The sequence below is a fragment of the Vespula pensylvanica genome, chromosome 16, assembly GCF_014466175.1.
Source record: "Vespula pensylvanica isolate Volc-1 chromosome 16, ASM1446617v1, whole genome shotgun sequence".
In the NCBI taxonomy this organism is placed as follows: Eukaryota; Metazoa; Arthropoda; class Insecta; order Hymenoptera; family Vespidae; genus Vespula; species Vespula pensylvanica.
In genome coordinates, this window is record NC_057700.1 from 1,131,546 (window position 1) to 1,148,552 (window position 17,007).

At 36.1% G+C, this 17,007-nt stretch overlaps 2 protein-coding genes across 6 annotated transcripts in view; both read right to left on the reverse strand.

Annotated features, from left to right (window-relative positions):
• Positions 1-17,007, reverse strand: part of LOC122634844 (potassium voltage-gated channel protein Shaker) — a 126,806-nt gene that overhangs the window by 71,447 nt on the left and 38,352 nt on the right. Inside the window, exon 1 of one of the 5 annotated variants that reach the window (XM_043824195.1) lies at positions 4,250-4,872. The exons of 3 other annotated variants lie outside the window; for them this stretch is intronic. In XM_043824195.1, the coding sequence (XP_043680130.1) occupies positions 4,250-4,389 (140 nt within the window). In that variant the 5' untranslated portion in view covers positions 4,390-4,872. Of the gene's footprint in view, positions 1-4,249; positions 4,873-16,423; positions 16,655-17,007 lie in introns of those variants that run through there. One more of the 5 variants, XM_043824196.1, reaches the window with a different exon arrangement.
• LOC122634847 (putative uncharacterized protein DDB_G0283431) lies at positions 7,511-9,851 on the reverse strand. The gene is made up of 2 exons (XM_043824206.1): positions 9,291-9,851; positions 7,511-7,878 (listed from the first exon to the last, which is right to left on the reverse strand). Exons 1-2 carry the CDS (start codon positions 9,761-9,763, stop codon positions 7,854-7,856), a joined length of 498 nt encoding a protein of 165 aa, XP_043680141.1. The 5' UTR covers positions 9,764-9,851; the 3' UTR covers positions 7,511-7,853.

Below are 17,007 nucleotides of genomic sequence, written 5' to 3' on the forward strand. Positions count from 1 at the left end.
CCGTGATACCTCTCCTCTTTATTCCTTTTTCCTACGCTTCAATGAACACGAACATTTTCTATTTCCACTTCTCATTAGACCTCTCCCTTAATTGTATACTGTCACGTCGATTTCACGTAAAGGATAGTCGGCTCTCTTCTATCGTTACCAATAACGCCATCTTTAACTTTCCTCGCTGTTCAATCCCCATATTTCAATTTAACCCGTTCGCATTCGTTTGAAATTAATCGATACGATCTTATTCTTTCTTTTTTTTTTTTTTTTTTTTTTTTTTATTATACAGAAATATTTTCTAACGAATGTAACGAGCGATTAATTCGATCTGGGAAAAATTAAAGTAATGTATGATTTCATAATTACACGGTGTGTATATGTATATATATATATATACACATACACATATATAAAAGTTTAATAAGATAATAATATGTTCATTGTTAATACCAAAAGAATTTCGAGATTGGCGCGACATTTAAATGTTAATCCGATAGGTGTTTAATAGGGCAAATCGATCGAGCATTCGTCACTATAACGTTTGCATATAACGTGTGGGCAAAGATGATATTCTGTCCGCCTATATCAACGTCTAATTTTAGGCATCGTTGACTGATCAGAGTAGGTACGCTCTTGCACGGACCACGGCTAACGCATGGAGTAATCCCCCAACGCAACTTAGTGTAATATCGTTTGACCCAACTTAATCGAGTGATCCGGACATACGACGGTCCTATGCCGAGAACCCTGACTGACTCGACCCAGATAACGGCGAGCACCATTCGCTTATGTCCTATATGGTATATCTTCTCCTCGATCCTTGTAAAATCCTTTAAGGATATCACGAAGATCCGTAAGGATGATTCTCTTATGAGAAACTGTACGAACTAAACTACATTTTCACTGAATAATCGACTCGAGATATTGTTATGTTAAACCGTATCATCTAAAAACTCTTTAAAGATATCAAGAGAAAAAAGAAAACCTCTTTTCTTTTATTTCATTCTCTATTCTTTTCTTTTTTTTTTTTTTGTTTTTGTTATTTTGTTCTATACTTTGTTCTACGAAAAATAGAGGAAATAGTGAATGCGTTAAGAAAAGAAGGATAAAAGAAAGAAAGAACGGAAAAAAAAATATCATTCCTAAGTTGTACAGAGGTTTACTAATACAATAAAAGATATCTTCCGTACCAGCAAAGACGACTTGACCAGAGAAACGAAGTACAGCGCCATCCTACGGAAAGCTCTCCAACGATGCACTCACTGAGAATTCGAGGACAAAAAGCTCGTGAGTTAGGACTATATATGAACTCTCTCTATATCTTTTCCTTCTTGTGTCGCTTATAGTCACGAAGATAAGCAGAGGACTCGATGAGAAACAAGGTAAAGTGAGTACGAGCGACTTGAACGATATCTCCGCTAGAGGGTGCAAACACGTTGTCAAACTTTTCTTTCTTTCTTTCTTTTTTTTTTTTTTTTTTTTTTTTTTTTTAGAAAAAAAGAAATAAAATAAACAAGCAAGAAAAAAATCAAAGAAAAAGAAAAACAAACAAGAAACAAACAAAATCTCCTCCCCGTGATTTCGTTTTATTACTTGGTTATCGATCGTACCGTTTCTATATTTCTCTTATCCTTCTTAAATACTTTTTCTCTCGTTCTATGGACATCGTTAAAAAAGAAAAAGAGAATGAAAGAAAAGAAAAGTTATATCCGATAACGAACGTCCCTATTCGGACGTTCAATTACAGCGAGAGTTTGTTTACAAAGATCACAACTTTTTGAGTTCTCATTGTCACTCTTATCGGAAGTTCTTTTCCCCTTTTTCTTTTTTTCTTCTCCTTTCTTTTCTTTTCTTTTTTTTTTTTTTTTTGGTCGACGAGGGCACGAAAGGATTTCCTCCTCGATCGAATAAAAGAAAAGTTCTACTTATTTAGTTTATTAAAACCGAGGAGCCCTGAATTTTTCGACTGACAGCGACTTCGATTGAAAAGGGATCGCGATTTGAAAGGGTTCCTTTTTCGTTTTTTGCCGATATCTAATTCCACGTCTTGCTTTCTTTCTTTCTTTCTTTCTTTCTTTCTTTGTTTTTCTTTTTCTTTTTCTTTGTCAAAAGTCAAAACTTCGGGATAAAGTGTAATAGTTGACGCTATTACATTTTCAAACGTTTCACGCCTCTAATCTCTCCTTACATAAGATGCGTCATTGGCTGAAAGCGTATATACTATTATATATAAAACTAGATATAGTACGTGAAAAGAAATAGTAACGGAGAGACAAAATGTGTTAGTTCGTGAAAGGAACAGAAAATTTCAAATAATAGCGCGAGAAGAAGCTTGATACTAAAAGGAAGATGCGACAAGGAAGTAACGAGAGAAGATTTTGTAATTTCGCTACAACGTAAAATAAATGAAAAGGAAAAGAACAAAAAAGGGGAATAAAAATAAGATGAAGATGTATACGTATATATATAAAAACACACACACATATATATATATATATACAGAAGTGAGATAGGTATTTCACGAACTTATTAAAAAGAAAAAGGGAAGGAGCAAACGGAAAAAAAAGAAACAACTATACTTAGCATTTTTCTAGCTGACAAAGTATGCTATGAAATAAAAAAATATATATATATATATAAAAATTGACAATCTTTTGTTACTGTCACCGCTTTTTGCGCCGTGGAAAGGGAGGACCCGAACCCTGCCCACCTGGTAGTAGCACAAACGTGAGCAATAATTCGTCCAGCCACATCGTTATCAGATCCAGTTCATATTCTACACCTGATCCCTCACAGTCACATCCATAAAACAAAAAGAAAACTTAAATATGGTTTACACATTTCGAGGTACACAGAAATCATTGGATTATCTCGTCTTAACAACTGTATAGAAAAGATATCAAAGTGAAAATCGATCAACCTCTTAGTTCGACTAACAGCACAAGACTCCGGAATAGGTATACAAGCATTCTTTCTACAACCCTTCCAGATTTGTTTCCTTGACACAAATGTAATCCTTTGTTTGGCTTCTTTGAACGAACTATATTATTTACATTTTATCGTGTTATTTTCTCTCCTAAAACAGAAACTACAAGAAGAAGAAGAAGAAGAAGAAGAAGAAGAAGAAGAAGAAGAAGAAGAAGAAGAAGACGGAGAAGAAGATGAAGAGTCAAAGAAAAGAATTTTGCGCTAGAATCCTTTACCTAGTAGAAACTATTCATTCATAGTCGGACTACCGATTATAAACTCTAAAGCCTTTCGTATCGAATCAGAATTTAATTACAGATAACAAAGCGTACTTTCGAACCTTTTGTGTTCCTGACGTACGTACTTACTTATGTATATATCTTCTTTAGTCTCCTATGTACCACCGACATATTTTATTTAAAGCTATTGCTTAGGTCTCTACCATTTCTCTGTCCTCCCTCTCTTTCTTATGTATCTACTATATATTCGAATGATTATAAAAATCCTCTTAAATTCTTTCAACTTACGATCGTTGAAACTATCGTTTTCTAATATATCTCTAAACATGTGCTCTTACATATATATACATATATATATACATGTATATATATATATATATGTTATGTATATGTAGGGATATATATATATATATATTGTATATATACATATGTATATCCATGTAGCTCGATATAAGTACTTTCGAGTCGAGTTAGTTAATTACCTAACTATTCGCCGGAAATCGAAAATTTCCTTTAAGATTTCACCTTCTTCTTTTTCGATACTTTATATCCTATCACGGCTAGATTACTTCCAATCTAATTATAACTACTGAAGGATCTTAATTAGTAATAATCAAATGTATTGGGTATCGATACATTCTTCTACTATAAAAAAAAGAGGAAGAAAAAAGAAAAGAGTTTGAGATCTGAAATTATCTTCTATATAAATATTATATTACAAGTACTAATTTTTCAAATAAGGATAGAACTTTTTTGTTTTTTTTATTACTTTATCATCACCTTCTAATATCAATATTATCATTACTAATATTATTATTAATCCTGCGATAAGGAAAAAAATATATTAATTTGTAGTATTTGTCTCGTCTAAAACTAAGAAAAACATATTAAAAAGATATTAATTTATAGCGGATTAATATAAAATAAATTTCTAATGACTATAAATATATATTAGTAGTTATCTTAAAATCTACATATATATATATATATAAGTATGTATATCTATTTTCCTTTTGAAAAAAATTGAAACGAGATAATTAATTACTTACAGATAAAGTGTACAGACCACGAAGAATGTGAGAATTGTTGCATATGGGGAGCAGGTATGACAAATACCGAGCATACGAAGTATGGTATTGCTGACAACGAAAAGGAGCAGTGAATCGACTAGTAAATTTCCTATACCCATATCAAAACGTTGACAACATATTTAATATGCTCACATTTATTCTCGACCAATGACACTACACTTCATAATATGTATATATATATATATGTATATATATATACAAACATATATATATATACATATACATATATATCAATGATATCCTGTCACGCATTTTAATTATTCACTTTGTCTATGAAACTTTAAGTCATAAATCATTCCGAGTTCTACAGTCGGAGATTACCGATCGTTATCGAGCAAAGTTCGAGAGCACACTGACCACTGTCGTAGCATACTCATGACCAATCAGCTAGCCACTACTTGTCACTTCAGTAACGTATCGTTACTGTTGACGGTGAAGCAAAACAAAAGTAAGCCTATTACAACCTGGGATACCTTACTTGAAATATACTTTCGAAAGTTCTTTTCTTTTTCTTTTTTCTTTTTCCTCTCTCTTTTTTTTTTTTTTTTTTTCTTTAATTTAACACTTCCAATTTCGCAATTCTAGTTAAGCGTCGAGTGATAATCTGAGAAAAAAAGAAATTTTTTTTTTTTTCGTTCTCTACTTTTCTTTTTTTTTTTTTTCAAGCAATCACCAAGCTGACTTTCGAATTTTTATAGATTCAATCGAATTTGTTTTTAATTAAATCTACAAGAGAGTTCTAGGAAAATGTTTGTTACAAGTTTTCTAATCGTTCTTAGTTACGAGCTTAAGGATCTACGTCAGCATGGGGTAAAAGTTTTTCGATTATGGCGATGTAGACAAAACGATCGACTCGATGGAAATTGCGGTTATTCTATATTTTACACGAACACGGTACTCCGACAACGTTTATGATACACGACTTTACAACACAAAGATACTTTTAAAGGGCTTCTTTTAGGTTTGTAGTCGATATAGGAAAATGCGAATATGCAAAAAAAAATGCATAGTTTATTCGATATAATCGCGTAAAACAGATGCTTATGCAACTAATAATAAGATTTATTATCTTATTATTATTAGGGTTGTTGTAATTATTAAATATTTCTTGAATTATGAATTATGAAAAGATCTCACATATGTTTAGTAAAATTAATTCAAACGGTATCCCAATTTTTATTTATCCTCATTAATACATACTTATTTAATTTAATTAATTTTTTAATTAATTATACTTCCGATGATTAGAGAAACGTTGTACATATCTATATACGTTTCTCCAAATTGATGATTATCAGAAAGGGTTTAGACGTATATAAGTTCGTTCGAATTAGTACTAATTAATCTTTATCTTATTCGAACGATCCTCGAAGATTAGGATTCAACATGCATGTTAAAAGTTTTAAATGAATGATAATAGAATCGTTTTTCATTCATAAGGGTGCCCAGAAGCCAATTTAAAGAAAAACATAACTTGGCATTTCGCCGAGGAATCTTCAAAGTCTCGGATTTCTGCGCGGTTTCAGCCATTTAAAGGAGAATGACAAGCCGATTAACAGTTACTACAATGATATGCGGTCAACCTGTGCCAATCACCGTCGATTACATAGCTTCTTAGCTTTTTCAAACGAATCTTCAAACTTTTTGGCCAATATCCAAATACTTGGTTATCCGGATCTTTATCGGAATGTTACATTGTAACAAGATAACGATCTTGTTAGAAAATATTACCGAATTAAAAGGCAAATATTAATATCAACTTTTAACCAGTTTTCCACGAAATATCAAAAACCCATCTTAAAAATAGACGAGATACGTCGAAAGAGAATATATGTGGGAAAAAGTTGATCGAGGAAATACTTGTGTTTGACAAACAAAAGATATATGAATAAAATAGAAAATAAACTCAAACGACCCTGATACATAGAACGTAAGAGGTTACGACCGACGACGTTATGGGAAAATTATCAAAGCGTAAAAAAATCGATCGATTTAATATTTATAACAACATTCACGGGCAACGAGGATTTGAGAAACGAAGACTAACCTATTACGCTGAGTTATTCAATCGAAATTGAATATTTCTCATCTTTTAATAGTATAATATCGAGTGAGAAACAGAAAAGAAATTCTATTTCTATGACCGATGACATCGAGTCTTTGAATAACAATTATTTATATTTAAAGGAGAATCGTAAGCTTTATCAGTAATTAATTAATGATATATAAATAACAAATAATGAATTTTCCAAAAATTGATTTTTCATGACAAGATCATTGATTCCTCTCTATCATTTTCCTCTCTATATAAAAATACATCCCATATAAACGATATGATATTACTCTATTCTCTAATAATACTAACCATCGTACCAATCTTATTATCACATAATGTAATAAGGCCACGAGAATCTAAACCTTATATTACGTAATAAAATATCTAACGTAGTCGTGTAATACAAAATGACTGGACAATCATTTTCCACCCTATTTATATATTTTTAACCAATCGACCGGAAACCTTCGTTTAATCCCTCACCGACGTAAAATCAACGCGCGCATAAAACACCCAATCGTCGAACAAGTAATCGTCAAAAATCAAATATTCGACGATCGTGTAATAATTTACGCAGAAATAATGCATTGTCGTAAAAAAAAAAATATATATATATATATAGAGCGAGAGGGTGTCGTTGAGATGGATAAAAATATATCAATTAATTATCAGCAAAACGTTGAGCTTGTGTTTCTGATTGATCGATAAATCATTTCAGCGATCTTTCCGATGATTTCGTTGCTCAAAAGTAGCAATGCATTTTGTATTTTATCATTATTGTTATTATTATCATTATTATTTTTACTTTCATTATTACTACTATTACTATTATTATGATTATTTTATTATAATTTTTTTTATTCGGGTCGACACATCGAACAAAGCATTCCAAGGCGTTCGCCGTGACGGAGGGGAGAGAGAGGCCTCCTCCTCTTCCTCCTCTCGCCGATATCGGCAATTGGGTAGTGCGTGAAAGCTTTTTTATCCAAGGTGCAAGGCCGTCCATTCCATTCCATTCCATTCCATATTGCATCGCATTCCAAGCTTCGATCGAAACACATCGAGACAGTTGATGAAACCCAATAAGAGATCATCTTGCTTATGTATATATATATATATAATTTTTTTTTATTAATTATTGTCGTGCAATAATTTTTCTCTCGTCACGTGACGCAGCAGAAGAAAGCGGTGATTTCTCATTTTTCTTATTTAATTCGATTTACTTCTCACGTTCTTTAGAGTTCGACTTTTTATTTATTTATTTATTTATTTTTTTTTTGCTTTCGACTGTCGTGCTTTTTGCTTATTTCATAATCGCATGATCTTTTTTATTTTTTTATTGGTTTATTTATTTTTTTTTTTTTTTTTTTTCATGGCGGGGGGTACACAACCATTGTAAGCGGTCCAACATCGAACATCGCAAGCTTTGTGTGTGTTTGAATTAGCCTTTTAGTGCTGGTGGATGTGTCGGGAGATGTCAGGAAGGTCTGTGTCCGGCGCCCAAGGTCACGGTGTGGAACATACAAAGCCTCTGTGAACATTGTGCATTCGGCATCAGTGGAAGCTGCGTGAATTGGAAGGGAGGTTGGGAGTAGGGTTAAACACCATAGGATATAGAGCTAGGACTTTGGGTAGCGAACGTGTCTATCGTCTTCTGGTCCATCGCATCTTCCCTTTGTACTCTCTCTCTCTCTCTCTCTCTCTCTCTCTCTCTATCTCTATCTCTATCTCTATATCTCTGTCTATGACTCTAACTATATATATCTCTCTATCTCTCTTACTTAAACGTCTGTCCTTCAAATACTAATTACCTGAAGCGATCCAAACGTCAACGATCATCGAATCAGTACGAGGAATAAAATTTCAACGACCACGAATAAATTCAAATAAAATGATAAGAAAAGTGCAATTTTCAAATTTTATTATAGTAATACTTGGAAACCATCTTTCTGTGAATGCTAAGCAAATATTCCGATTGTCCTTACAATCAGTCATAAAGCGATCGATTTGACCGTATCTACCTATAGTTCAACGTCGAATCAGTGACAGGCGCAGCACGTGTGTTACTGCAGTACTTCCCCGTGACATTCCATTGGAAAATCCAGAACGCGCAATCCTAAGCCTATCTATTGCAAATGACATTTAAAGAAAGAGAGAGAGAGAGAGAGAGAGAGAGAGAAAGAGAGAGAAAGTACTTTTATAAAGCGTTAGAAAGAGAAAGAGAGAGAGAGAGAGAGAAAAGAAAGATTCACAATGGATCGAAATTCAAAAGAAAAGGATGAGCGACACGAGTAGAACTGTGATCGAGTGATCGGATCTTTAAATCGAAGATCGATATTAATAATAATAATCTATTTCTCGTCAGGGATCAATCATATAATTTTACTTTTTTCTCTCTTTTTTTTTTTTTTTCTGTAGGAATTCCATAACTTCGATAGCTTTGATCGCTTTGATCGAACAAACCATTAAGCGTTCGTTCCATTTTAAAAGCAATAATTGAATCATCCTCGAATAGATAACACTCAAAGTAAGAGCTACCCATATACCTGATGTCCCTGATAAAGGTATTTAAAAAGGACTTCGATATACGCAATATAGGGTAGTTCTACTCACATCGCAAGAAGACGATGACATCGGATATATAGATGGAGATAAAAAGGAAAGAAGAAAGGAAAGAGACAAAGGGAATGGTATAATCACGTAATGGATAACAGTAATGGAGTAGTAATAACGAACGATAATAAGATAAGAAGAATATGTAAAAAGAAATAGAAATAGAGAGAGAGAGAGAGAGAGAGAGAGAGAGAGAGAGAGAGAGAGAGAGGGACGATGGGACGAAGGGACGAAGGGATATAAAAAAAACTGGAAAGTGAGGGAAAGTATATTAATAATAGAAAAAAGAATAAGAATGATAAGAATAAGAAGAAGGTTACGTAGACTCACCGCTGTTTCGTCTTAACGCGACGATAGCGGCGATAATCGTTGACATTAGCATCGTTAGGGTCGAAGCCCCTGCGATGTTTCGGTGGTGAGGACATGGCAGCTGCTGCCTTAGCTTTGGTGGTGGTATTGATACTGCTACCGTTGGGTACAACGTTCGACGAATCGTCCTTGTTGTTGTTGTTGGTATTGCTGTTGCGGTTGCGGTTGCGATTGCGATTGCGATTGTTCCCGTTAAGGATAGAACAATTGTTGTTGTTGGCAATGTGAAGCGAGGTGAGAGACGGCGGCGAGGCCGGCGATTGGGCGGAGACGACGCCTTGCGCTAGACCGCGAGCCGGACAAGCCGAATGACAAGGACAGCCTGGTGCTGGTGGCTCGCCGATTACGAGGATCCGATCCCCGTGACCGACGTTGCTCTTTGGCACCGCGTTTAGCTCGTGCCCTGTTACCCTACCGGCTCCTGGCCCACCCATTCAAATCCTCGATTCAAAGCCGTAAACTCCTCCTCTACTCTCCTCCACCTCCACCTCCTCCTCCTCCTCGTCCTCCTCCTCGTCCTCCTCCTATTCCTCCTCCTCTTCCTCTTTCTCCTCCTTCTCTCCTCTTGTCTTCCTCTCTTTCTTCCTTCCTTCCTTCCTTCCTATTATTATCCTCTTTATTCTTCCACTTATCGGTGTCTCGTCTAACGAGCCTTTTTCCTCTTCCCCTATCTCTTCCACTTACAAATCCTCTTCTTCCTTTCCTCTTAATCCTTCCACCACCTCCTTTTCCTCCTCCTCCACCTCCTCCACCTCTTCTTCTTTCTTCTCTTCCTTCTCCACCACCTCCACCGCCTCTCTCTTCTTCCTCTTCCTCCTTAACTTCCTCTTCTCCTCGGACTCCTATCTTCTGCGACAGCACGCTCGAGTAACACCCAAAAAACAACGCGACCCACCGGGTCCCGACCCGGTACCTTCCCTTCCTCGGCCTCATACACGACGCTTTTTCTTTTCCACCCTCGCCTCTTATTAATTACTTCCCCTATCCCATTCTCCTTTCGATCTATCTTTCCCCCTCTCTCTCTCTCTCTCTCTCTCTCTTTCTCTTTCTCTTTCTCTTTCTCCAATCGAATTCGTACAGGACGAAGCAAAAAATTGTTCGATACGAAAGATGGAAAAAGGAAAGAATGCAAAAGAAAGAATAGTACTGAAAGAGGGAATATGAAAAGGGGAGATAAGAGTAGAAACGCGTGGAAGAGGTTAGCACGGTGTGACCTTACACGATGGATCTTTCTTCGCGGTTGCGATCACGCCGACTCACTCCGCGACGAGGGCAGCGCAACCAGGCCGCTAACAGGCTAAACCTTTGCTCTGATTTAGGAAGAAACCGCTGGGTGGCGCAAAAGACGCGTGACTCTACGTTGCTATTACCAGGAGTTTACCGGCCTCCTTCAACGACTTATCCTTCCTTCTATCACGAGACATTAACATGATCGAGATAAATCTCGACACGTTAGAATTGTTAAACTCAACTGGACAAATCGATGAGGATTTTAGAAAACGGACAAACTGGTCGATCGTCTCAATTCGAGTTATCCAGTTTCGTCGCGTCCTTGAACGGAACACCGACCTTTTTACTAAATGACACTACCAGCAACGAACCACGAATATTTCTAGATGCGACATCGTTCACGATAAAATATGCAAGGGACAATGGTAGTTTACTCGGACTTTTAGAAACGTTCAACTTCGCACCACGATCAACCATCACTGGCCGCTCCCTCCATTCCCTGGCAGCCATGTTCCTAATTTTTGAAGGAAGCGCCTGGTGGCAGCACTGAGTCACAACGTACGAAAGAGAGAGATAGCGTATCAAATATGTCGTTCATGTGTATGTGTTATATGTGAAAGAGAGAGAGAGAGAGAGAGAGAAAGAGCGAGTCGGTGGGATGTTCCAAACAGTGGTGAAGGGACGTACTGGCCAGACAGAGCGTCTGCGTTAGAAATAGCTCAGCGTGGCGCGTTCGCTAGGTCAGTGATGATGAGATTGTCCCGAATAAGCGGGAAACGGTCGACCTACATAACATTCCCATTAAACTTTATTTCGACCTTAGATAAAGCTCTTATCCCGTTATACTATTTGATTTCCATTTACAAGAATGGATGCTTCCATTCATAATGAACATGTATCTCCCTTCGTTATGCCTCTCCCTATTCGTCCGATCCATCCCTAGTTGGATAACGAAAAGTCACCCCTTTGACACCCCTTCGTTAAACCTCTTTAGTTCCAGAAAATCCCGTATGATGGGGGATATGAAAGATGCCGCGTTGTTCAAATCCTTACGATATGATTTTAAGGATAAAGGAAAATGTGAAAGAAAATGTTTTTGTACGATAATTTCTTCTAAATGGATGACGGTATCGATTCTTTCGCGCTGCTAATTGCGTTGCAAAGAAAAAAGAAAAGAAAAAAATGTTTTCAAGGTCCGTTTTTAATCGTTTGAAAGGATAATACATTGTGTTTTAATCGATCATCGTCCTTTTTCTTTGATTTATGCGGTCGTACTATCTTTGGAAGAATCTCTGCCACTTTTAAAATAACTTGAATCGACTTAACTAACGGTTTCATTCCGTTTCCCGCCTAATTTCGTAAATTCTATAAAATCCCGCCAAAATTCTCATTTAGCTTGATAATTTAACAAGGAACCGAGAGATGTCGGCTTCTCCGAAGCGCCACTAGCGCCCGTTCAATACTACGAAATCGTAGAGGATTTGGTCGAACTGTCACGCTAACCTCCTTTCCGCGTTCAGTCGATTCTTCGGAACTGACCCATCGATAACGCCTCGTCAAAGGAATATAAATAAAGACGAAAACTGGGTTAAATAAAGAACCTATCAAATTTGTCTCTTTGACTCCCTTTCGATGGAAATACTTTTTTAAAAATTGAAATAAAGGTCGTTCTCTTTTTACCGACCTTATCAAAAAAGATTCAGCTCTGAAGATAGTTATTTTTTTAAAAGATAATCATTTTCTCTTGCTTTGAAAAAGAAAAAACATCTAAGAAACTCGTTTTAAAAATATGTAAATTATACAAATTTAACTTGTAAAATATAAGAATTAATAAGCAACTAAAGTATAGTGTCTTAAATGTATCCAAAAACAATCTTACCAAGAAACTTCATAAAAAATTCAACAAAATCCTACTCAAAAACCTTCTCTAGGGACGTTTCACAAAGATGCTGAGAAGCCGAACTTAATTTTAAAATTATTTCTGATTCTAACGTGTCCAATCGACTTTCTTTCCCCGCACCTAATTACTCTTAATCATTTATTTAAACTCTGCCGACAATGACTAAACCAAATTTTTTCACCAAAACAAGATGACAAGACAAGAACATCGTTCTAATTATCGTTTTTACTTATCGAAAAGAACAGTATCACGTGGAGTTCCTCAATGATAGATAAGATAAATGAACCAGGATCTTTCTAAGTAATCACCGATGACGAAAAGGGAAATAGAAAGATGGGAAAAAGAGAGAAAGAGAGAGAGAGAAAGAGAGAGAAACGGACAGACAGACAGACAACAGAGAAACAGATAAATAGACAGACAGACAGACAGACAGACAGAGAAAAAGAAAAATGTATTCGAAGAGGAAGAAAATTTACCAAGAATCTACGTCACACGTGACGGAGTGATAAAGAACGATAACTGTGCACAGTTAGAGACGACTTTAGGTCGAACGATAAGTTGCCCGAAAAAAAATGTAAAAAAAGACGAGTTGGTAGGCAGAAAGGTCGAGCGGGTCGAGGGTGGGATCTACTCGAATAAAATGAATTTATCGCGAAACTTAGGTTCGTTTCGTTCGAAGGCAAATGAGTGACGCGAATGGTAGGACGGCGTCGGTATAACTGACTCTCTCTTTCCTGACCCAGCATGCATAACCTGCTTTATGGCAGGTATAGTGGTAAGCAGGAGGAGGCGTTTCCATAGTTGGTCAGCAGGTTGACCGCGTAGTTCTTTTCCTTTAGCAATGCTCTGAGCTTGCAAAGCTCCGTTTCTCGCGCGCGTGCGTTTGTCTGTACGTGTGTGTACGTGCGTGTGTGTATGCGTGTATCTGTATATTCCTAGTTACGGAGGGAATGAGTGAGGGAAAAATAGTGGTCTACTAGCACGCTATATTAGCTACACGATCCGTAACACACAAAACTCGGAGGACTCTCGTCAGGTCGCCGTTTGTAGAACGGCGCCCTGCAGGGCCATCGAGGTGAGCCGCATACATGTCGCCGACCTGCTCGGCTACGACCACAACCTGCTCGCTTACTTTCTCCCTCTCCTTCTCCTTCTCCTTCTCCCTCACCCTCACCCTCACCCTCACCCTCACCCTCACCCTCACCCTCACCCTCATCCTCACCCTCCCTCTCTCTCTCTCTCTCTCTCTCTCTCTCTCTCTCACTGTTTCTCCCACCCTTTCTCTCTCTCACGGCCCTGTTCCACTATTCGAGATCGAGAGAACACGCACGGCATGTGTACCACGAGCTAATCCTGCATCGACATTCCCTACTGACGGAACGTGTCAATAATAGTATCGTTATTAATTCGATATTATCGCCATAAGAAAAATTATATTACTCTCTGATTAATCAGTGTTGTAAAAATTTTAATATATATATATATATTTTTTTTCTTTCTTTCTTTCTTTTTTTTAGAGCATTGCTATCATCGAGCTGTTAGTAACAAAAAAATTATTATAATGTGATTAATTATATAAGTATTTTCGATATATTGGGATATAGTGAATATCGATATCAATAGGATTAATAATATCATAAGTACCGTCAGAATTTGTTTTGCGAGATTAATATGTTTAATATTTAAAAAGGAATTGTTAAAATATTGATGTAATTTCAATGTTTAATTATTCCACGGTAGATAGTAATATCGTCGATTAAAATATAATGATATATGAATATCGAATATTCGTCAAATTAGATACGTTCGCAAAATGGTACTTGTACGTATGCGTTTCTGTATTCCTGAAAAAAAAAAAAAAGAAAAAAAGGAAAAAGTGTCATCGAAGAAAATATCGATAAAATAGCAAGCATATAGCTCGCATTGTGAACAGTTTTAAGAGTAACGAGTGTACCACGCAATTATACGTATATCATGCTCTACACCAACTTGATCTAGATATTTACAGTGGACGATCATGTACACGCTCATGAAAAACAACCCTCCCTTTTTTCCTACTAACATTTTTCTAGAGATCATCATTCACTAGTCGTAATTAATTCTTAATACATATAGAGAATATTTTTTTAAGAATCGATAATAATTTCAATTAAAAATTTAAAATAAAAATACAAAGAGACATACGCGATCGTTTCGATAAAAACAAAAAAAAAAAAAGATTATTACGAATCAATCGTCCTCGTCAAGATTTTCAAAAATATCGAATGAAATTATTCCAATGATAAATGTCCCGTTTCGATGAAAAAAGAAAACAATGGAAAAAAAAGAAGGAAAAAGAAAATAAAACGTGCAAGATCTTTATCGCGATAAATACAATTCCTATCGATTAATACAAAAGAAGGTGGTTGTTGCAACACGATTATATTACTACCAAGTCATACACACGTTCGACGACCTAGTGAGAAACTCGATTCTGTATCATTGACATCGTTTGCAGAAAAACTTGTAGAGAATGTAAAGGTTATGGGGGGAGCTCCTCGCACATATTTTTCCATTCCAAATAAATAAATAAATGAATACATAAATAGATAAAGAAAGAAATAAAAAAAATGAATGAAACAAAAGCCATGGGGAAAAAAAAGGAGAAAAAAAAACGGAAGAAAATTATCATCGGCTGAATCATTTCGATGACGAAAAAATATTATTGTTTTTCTTCGTAAAAAATTATCGTATTTTTCGCGATTGATAGTCTAAAGAAAAAGAAGGTATTTTGATGACGCGAAAACGAGTATGACGTGAGAGAACGAACACTGCGTGCGTACAACACTACGTGTGTACAACACAAGAACGAGAATGCAGAGGTACGCTCGTTTCAACAACGGTAGAGAGGTAGAGAACATCGTGATTACCTGCAGGCAACCTCTGACCTGGGTCAATACTGCAAGGTTCAGTTGCCCCTCTTTCTCTCGAATGCTATCCGTTGTATTAATGTTTCTACGCATTCGCGATACTTTCTCGAGGAAACGAACGATCTTCGTAAACTCCGATCAATGATGGTTAACTTTATAAAGTTAAAGTTTGCAAATTGTTTGACAACGGACAAACGAAAAGAAGCAATTTTGCATGGGCTGGCACGTCCAACTCGTTCAGCTCGTAATAAAAAGAAGAGTAGGTATAGGTAACATTAACTTTATATATACATATATGTATGTATGTATGTATGTATGTATGTATGTATGTATGTATGTATGTATGTATGTATGTATGTATGTATGTATGTATGTATGTATATACATATATAATATATATATGTATATTTATATATACATACATGTATAAATATATACTCTCTAAAGATACAAACTCATAAGTATGTAAGAGAAGAAAGAGACAGGGAGAGAGAGAGAGAGAGAGAGATACATGTCGGACGAGAAAATATTAGAAAAGCTCGAAAGCTTTCTTGGCTTATCGGTTTCTTTAAGCTTGCGTTAGATGGCAGAGGCTTACTTGAACCAACTTTATATCGGACACGTTCGATTTCGCCACTCTTCTCAAACTCTCTATTTATAGCAAAGCTTGAAAAAACGTTCTCGAAATTGAAAGTTTACAAATCGAGAGAGGAAGAAGAAAGAAAGGAAGGAAGAAAGGAAGGAAGGAAGACAAAAGGAAAGAAAAAAAGAAGAAGGAAAAAAGCAAATATAGATATACACCGTAATGTTTTAGATAGCTATAAATCATCGATTCAATTATTGGATTATATCGGTTATCGACAAATCGATTCATCGAATCGTATTTTATCGAGATAACAGAGCAGAGTTTGGTATTGTCTGACTAAAAATAAAATTTAACGGTGTTAAAAAGGAAGAAGAAGAAGAAGAAGAAGAAGAAGAAGAAGAAGCAAAAGAAAAGGAAAAAGAGGAGGAGTCGATGAAAATATCGAGAGGAGAATCGATCGGTCCCTTACCTGTTCTTATGCTCGGATGATTTACGTTGTCTTCGTGGCAATATCGTTAAATCTAAAAAGGCACTTCTCATTCCAGCATGCATCGTGATTTCCCAAAGATCGATCACCGATCGATATCGAATGAAACATCGAAGGAAAACACGAAGGAAAATGATTTCTTACGTATCTCGACGGGACACACACGCATACGTACACATCACGACGAATATGATAGATATGATGTCACGAGGATGAATAAAAGAATGTGAAAGGGAGAGAGAGAGAGAGAGAGAGAGAGAGAGAGAGAGAGAGAGAGAGAGAGAGAAAGAGAGAGAAAGAGATCAAATTCGACAGAAAAAGAGAAACAAAGAGAAAGGGAGAAAAAGAAAGAGAGAGAGAGAGAAAGAGGTAACTCGTCAATGAGTTTTGTCACGAATGAAAATTCTTGATTTTGCTTCTTCAACGAAAACTTTTGTAGTCTCTTTTCTCTCCTCTTCTTCCTCTTCTTCGTCGAACGAGCCAACAACAATCATCATAATCATCCGACTCGACCAATTTTGTGTTACATCGTCGCGTGCCATTCACCCACCACCACCACCACCAGC

What these genes read in the sequence shown, in the direction of transcription:
- LOC122634847 (XM_043824206.1), bottom strand. Translation starts at nt 9,763, where the DNA reads ATGGGTGGGCCAGGAGCCGGTAGGGTAACAGGGCACGAGCTAAACGCG. An exon ending in CGCGTTAAGACGAAACAGCG is followed by an intron (nt 7,879 to 9,290) that starts GTGAGTCTACGT and finishes CAATGTTCACAG; the next exon opens with AGGCTTTGTATGTTCCACAC.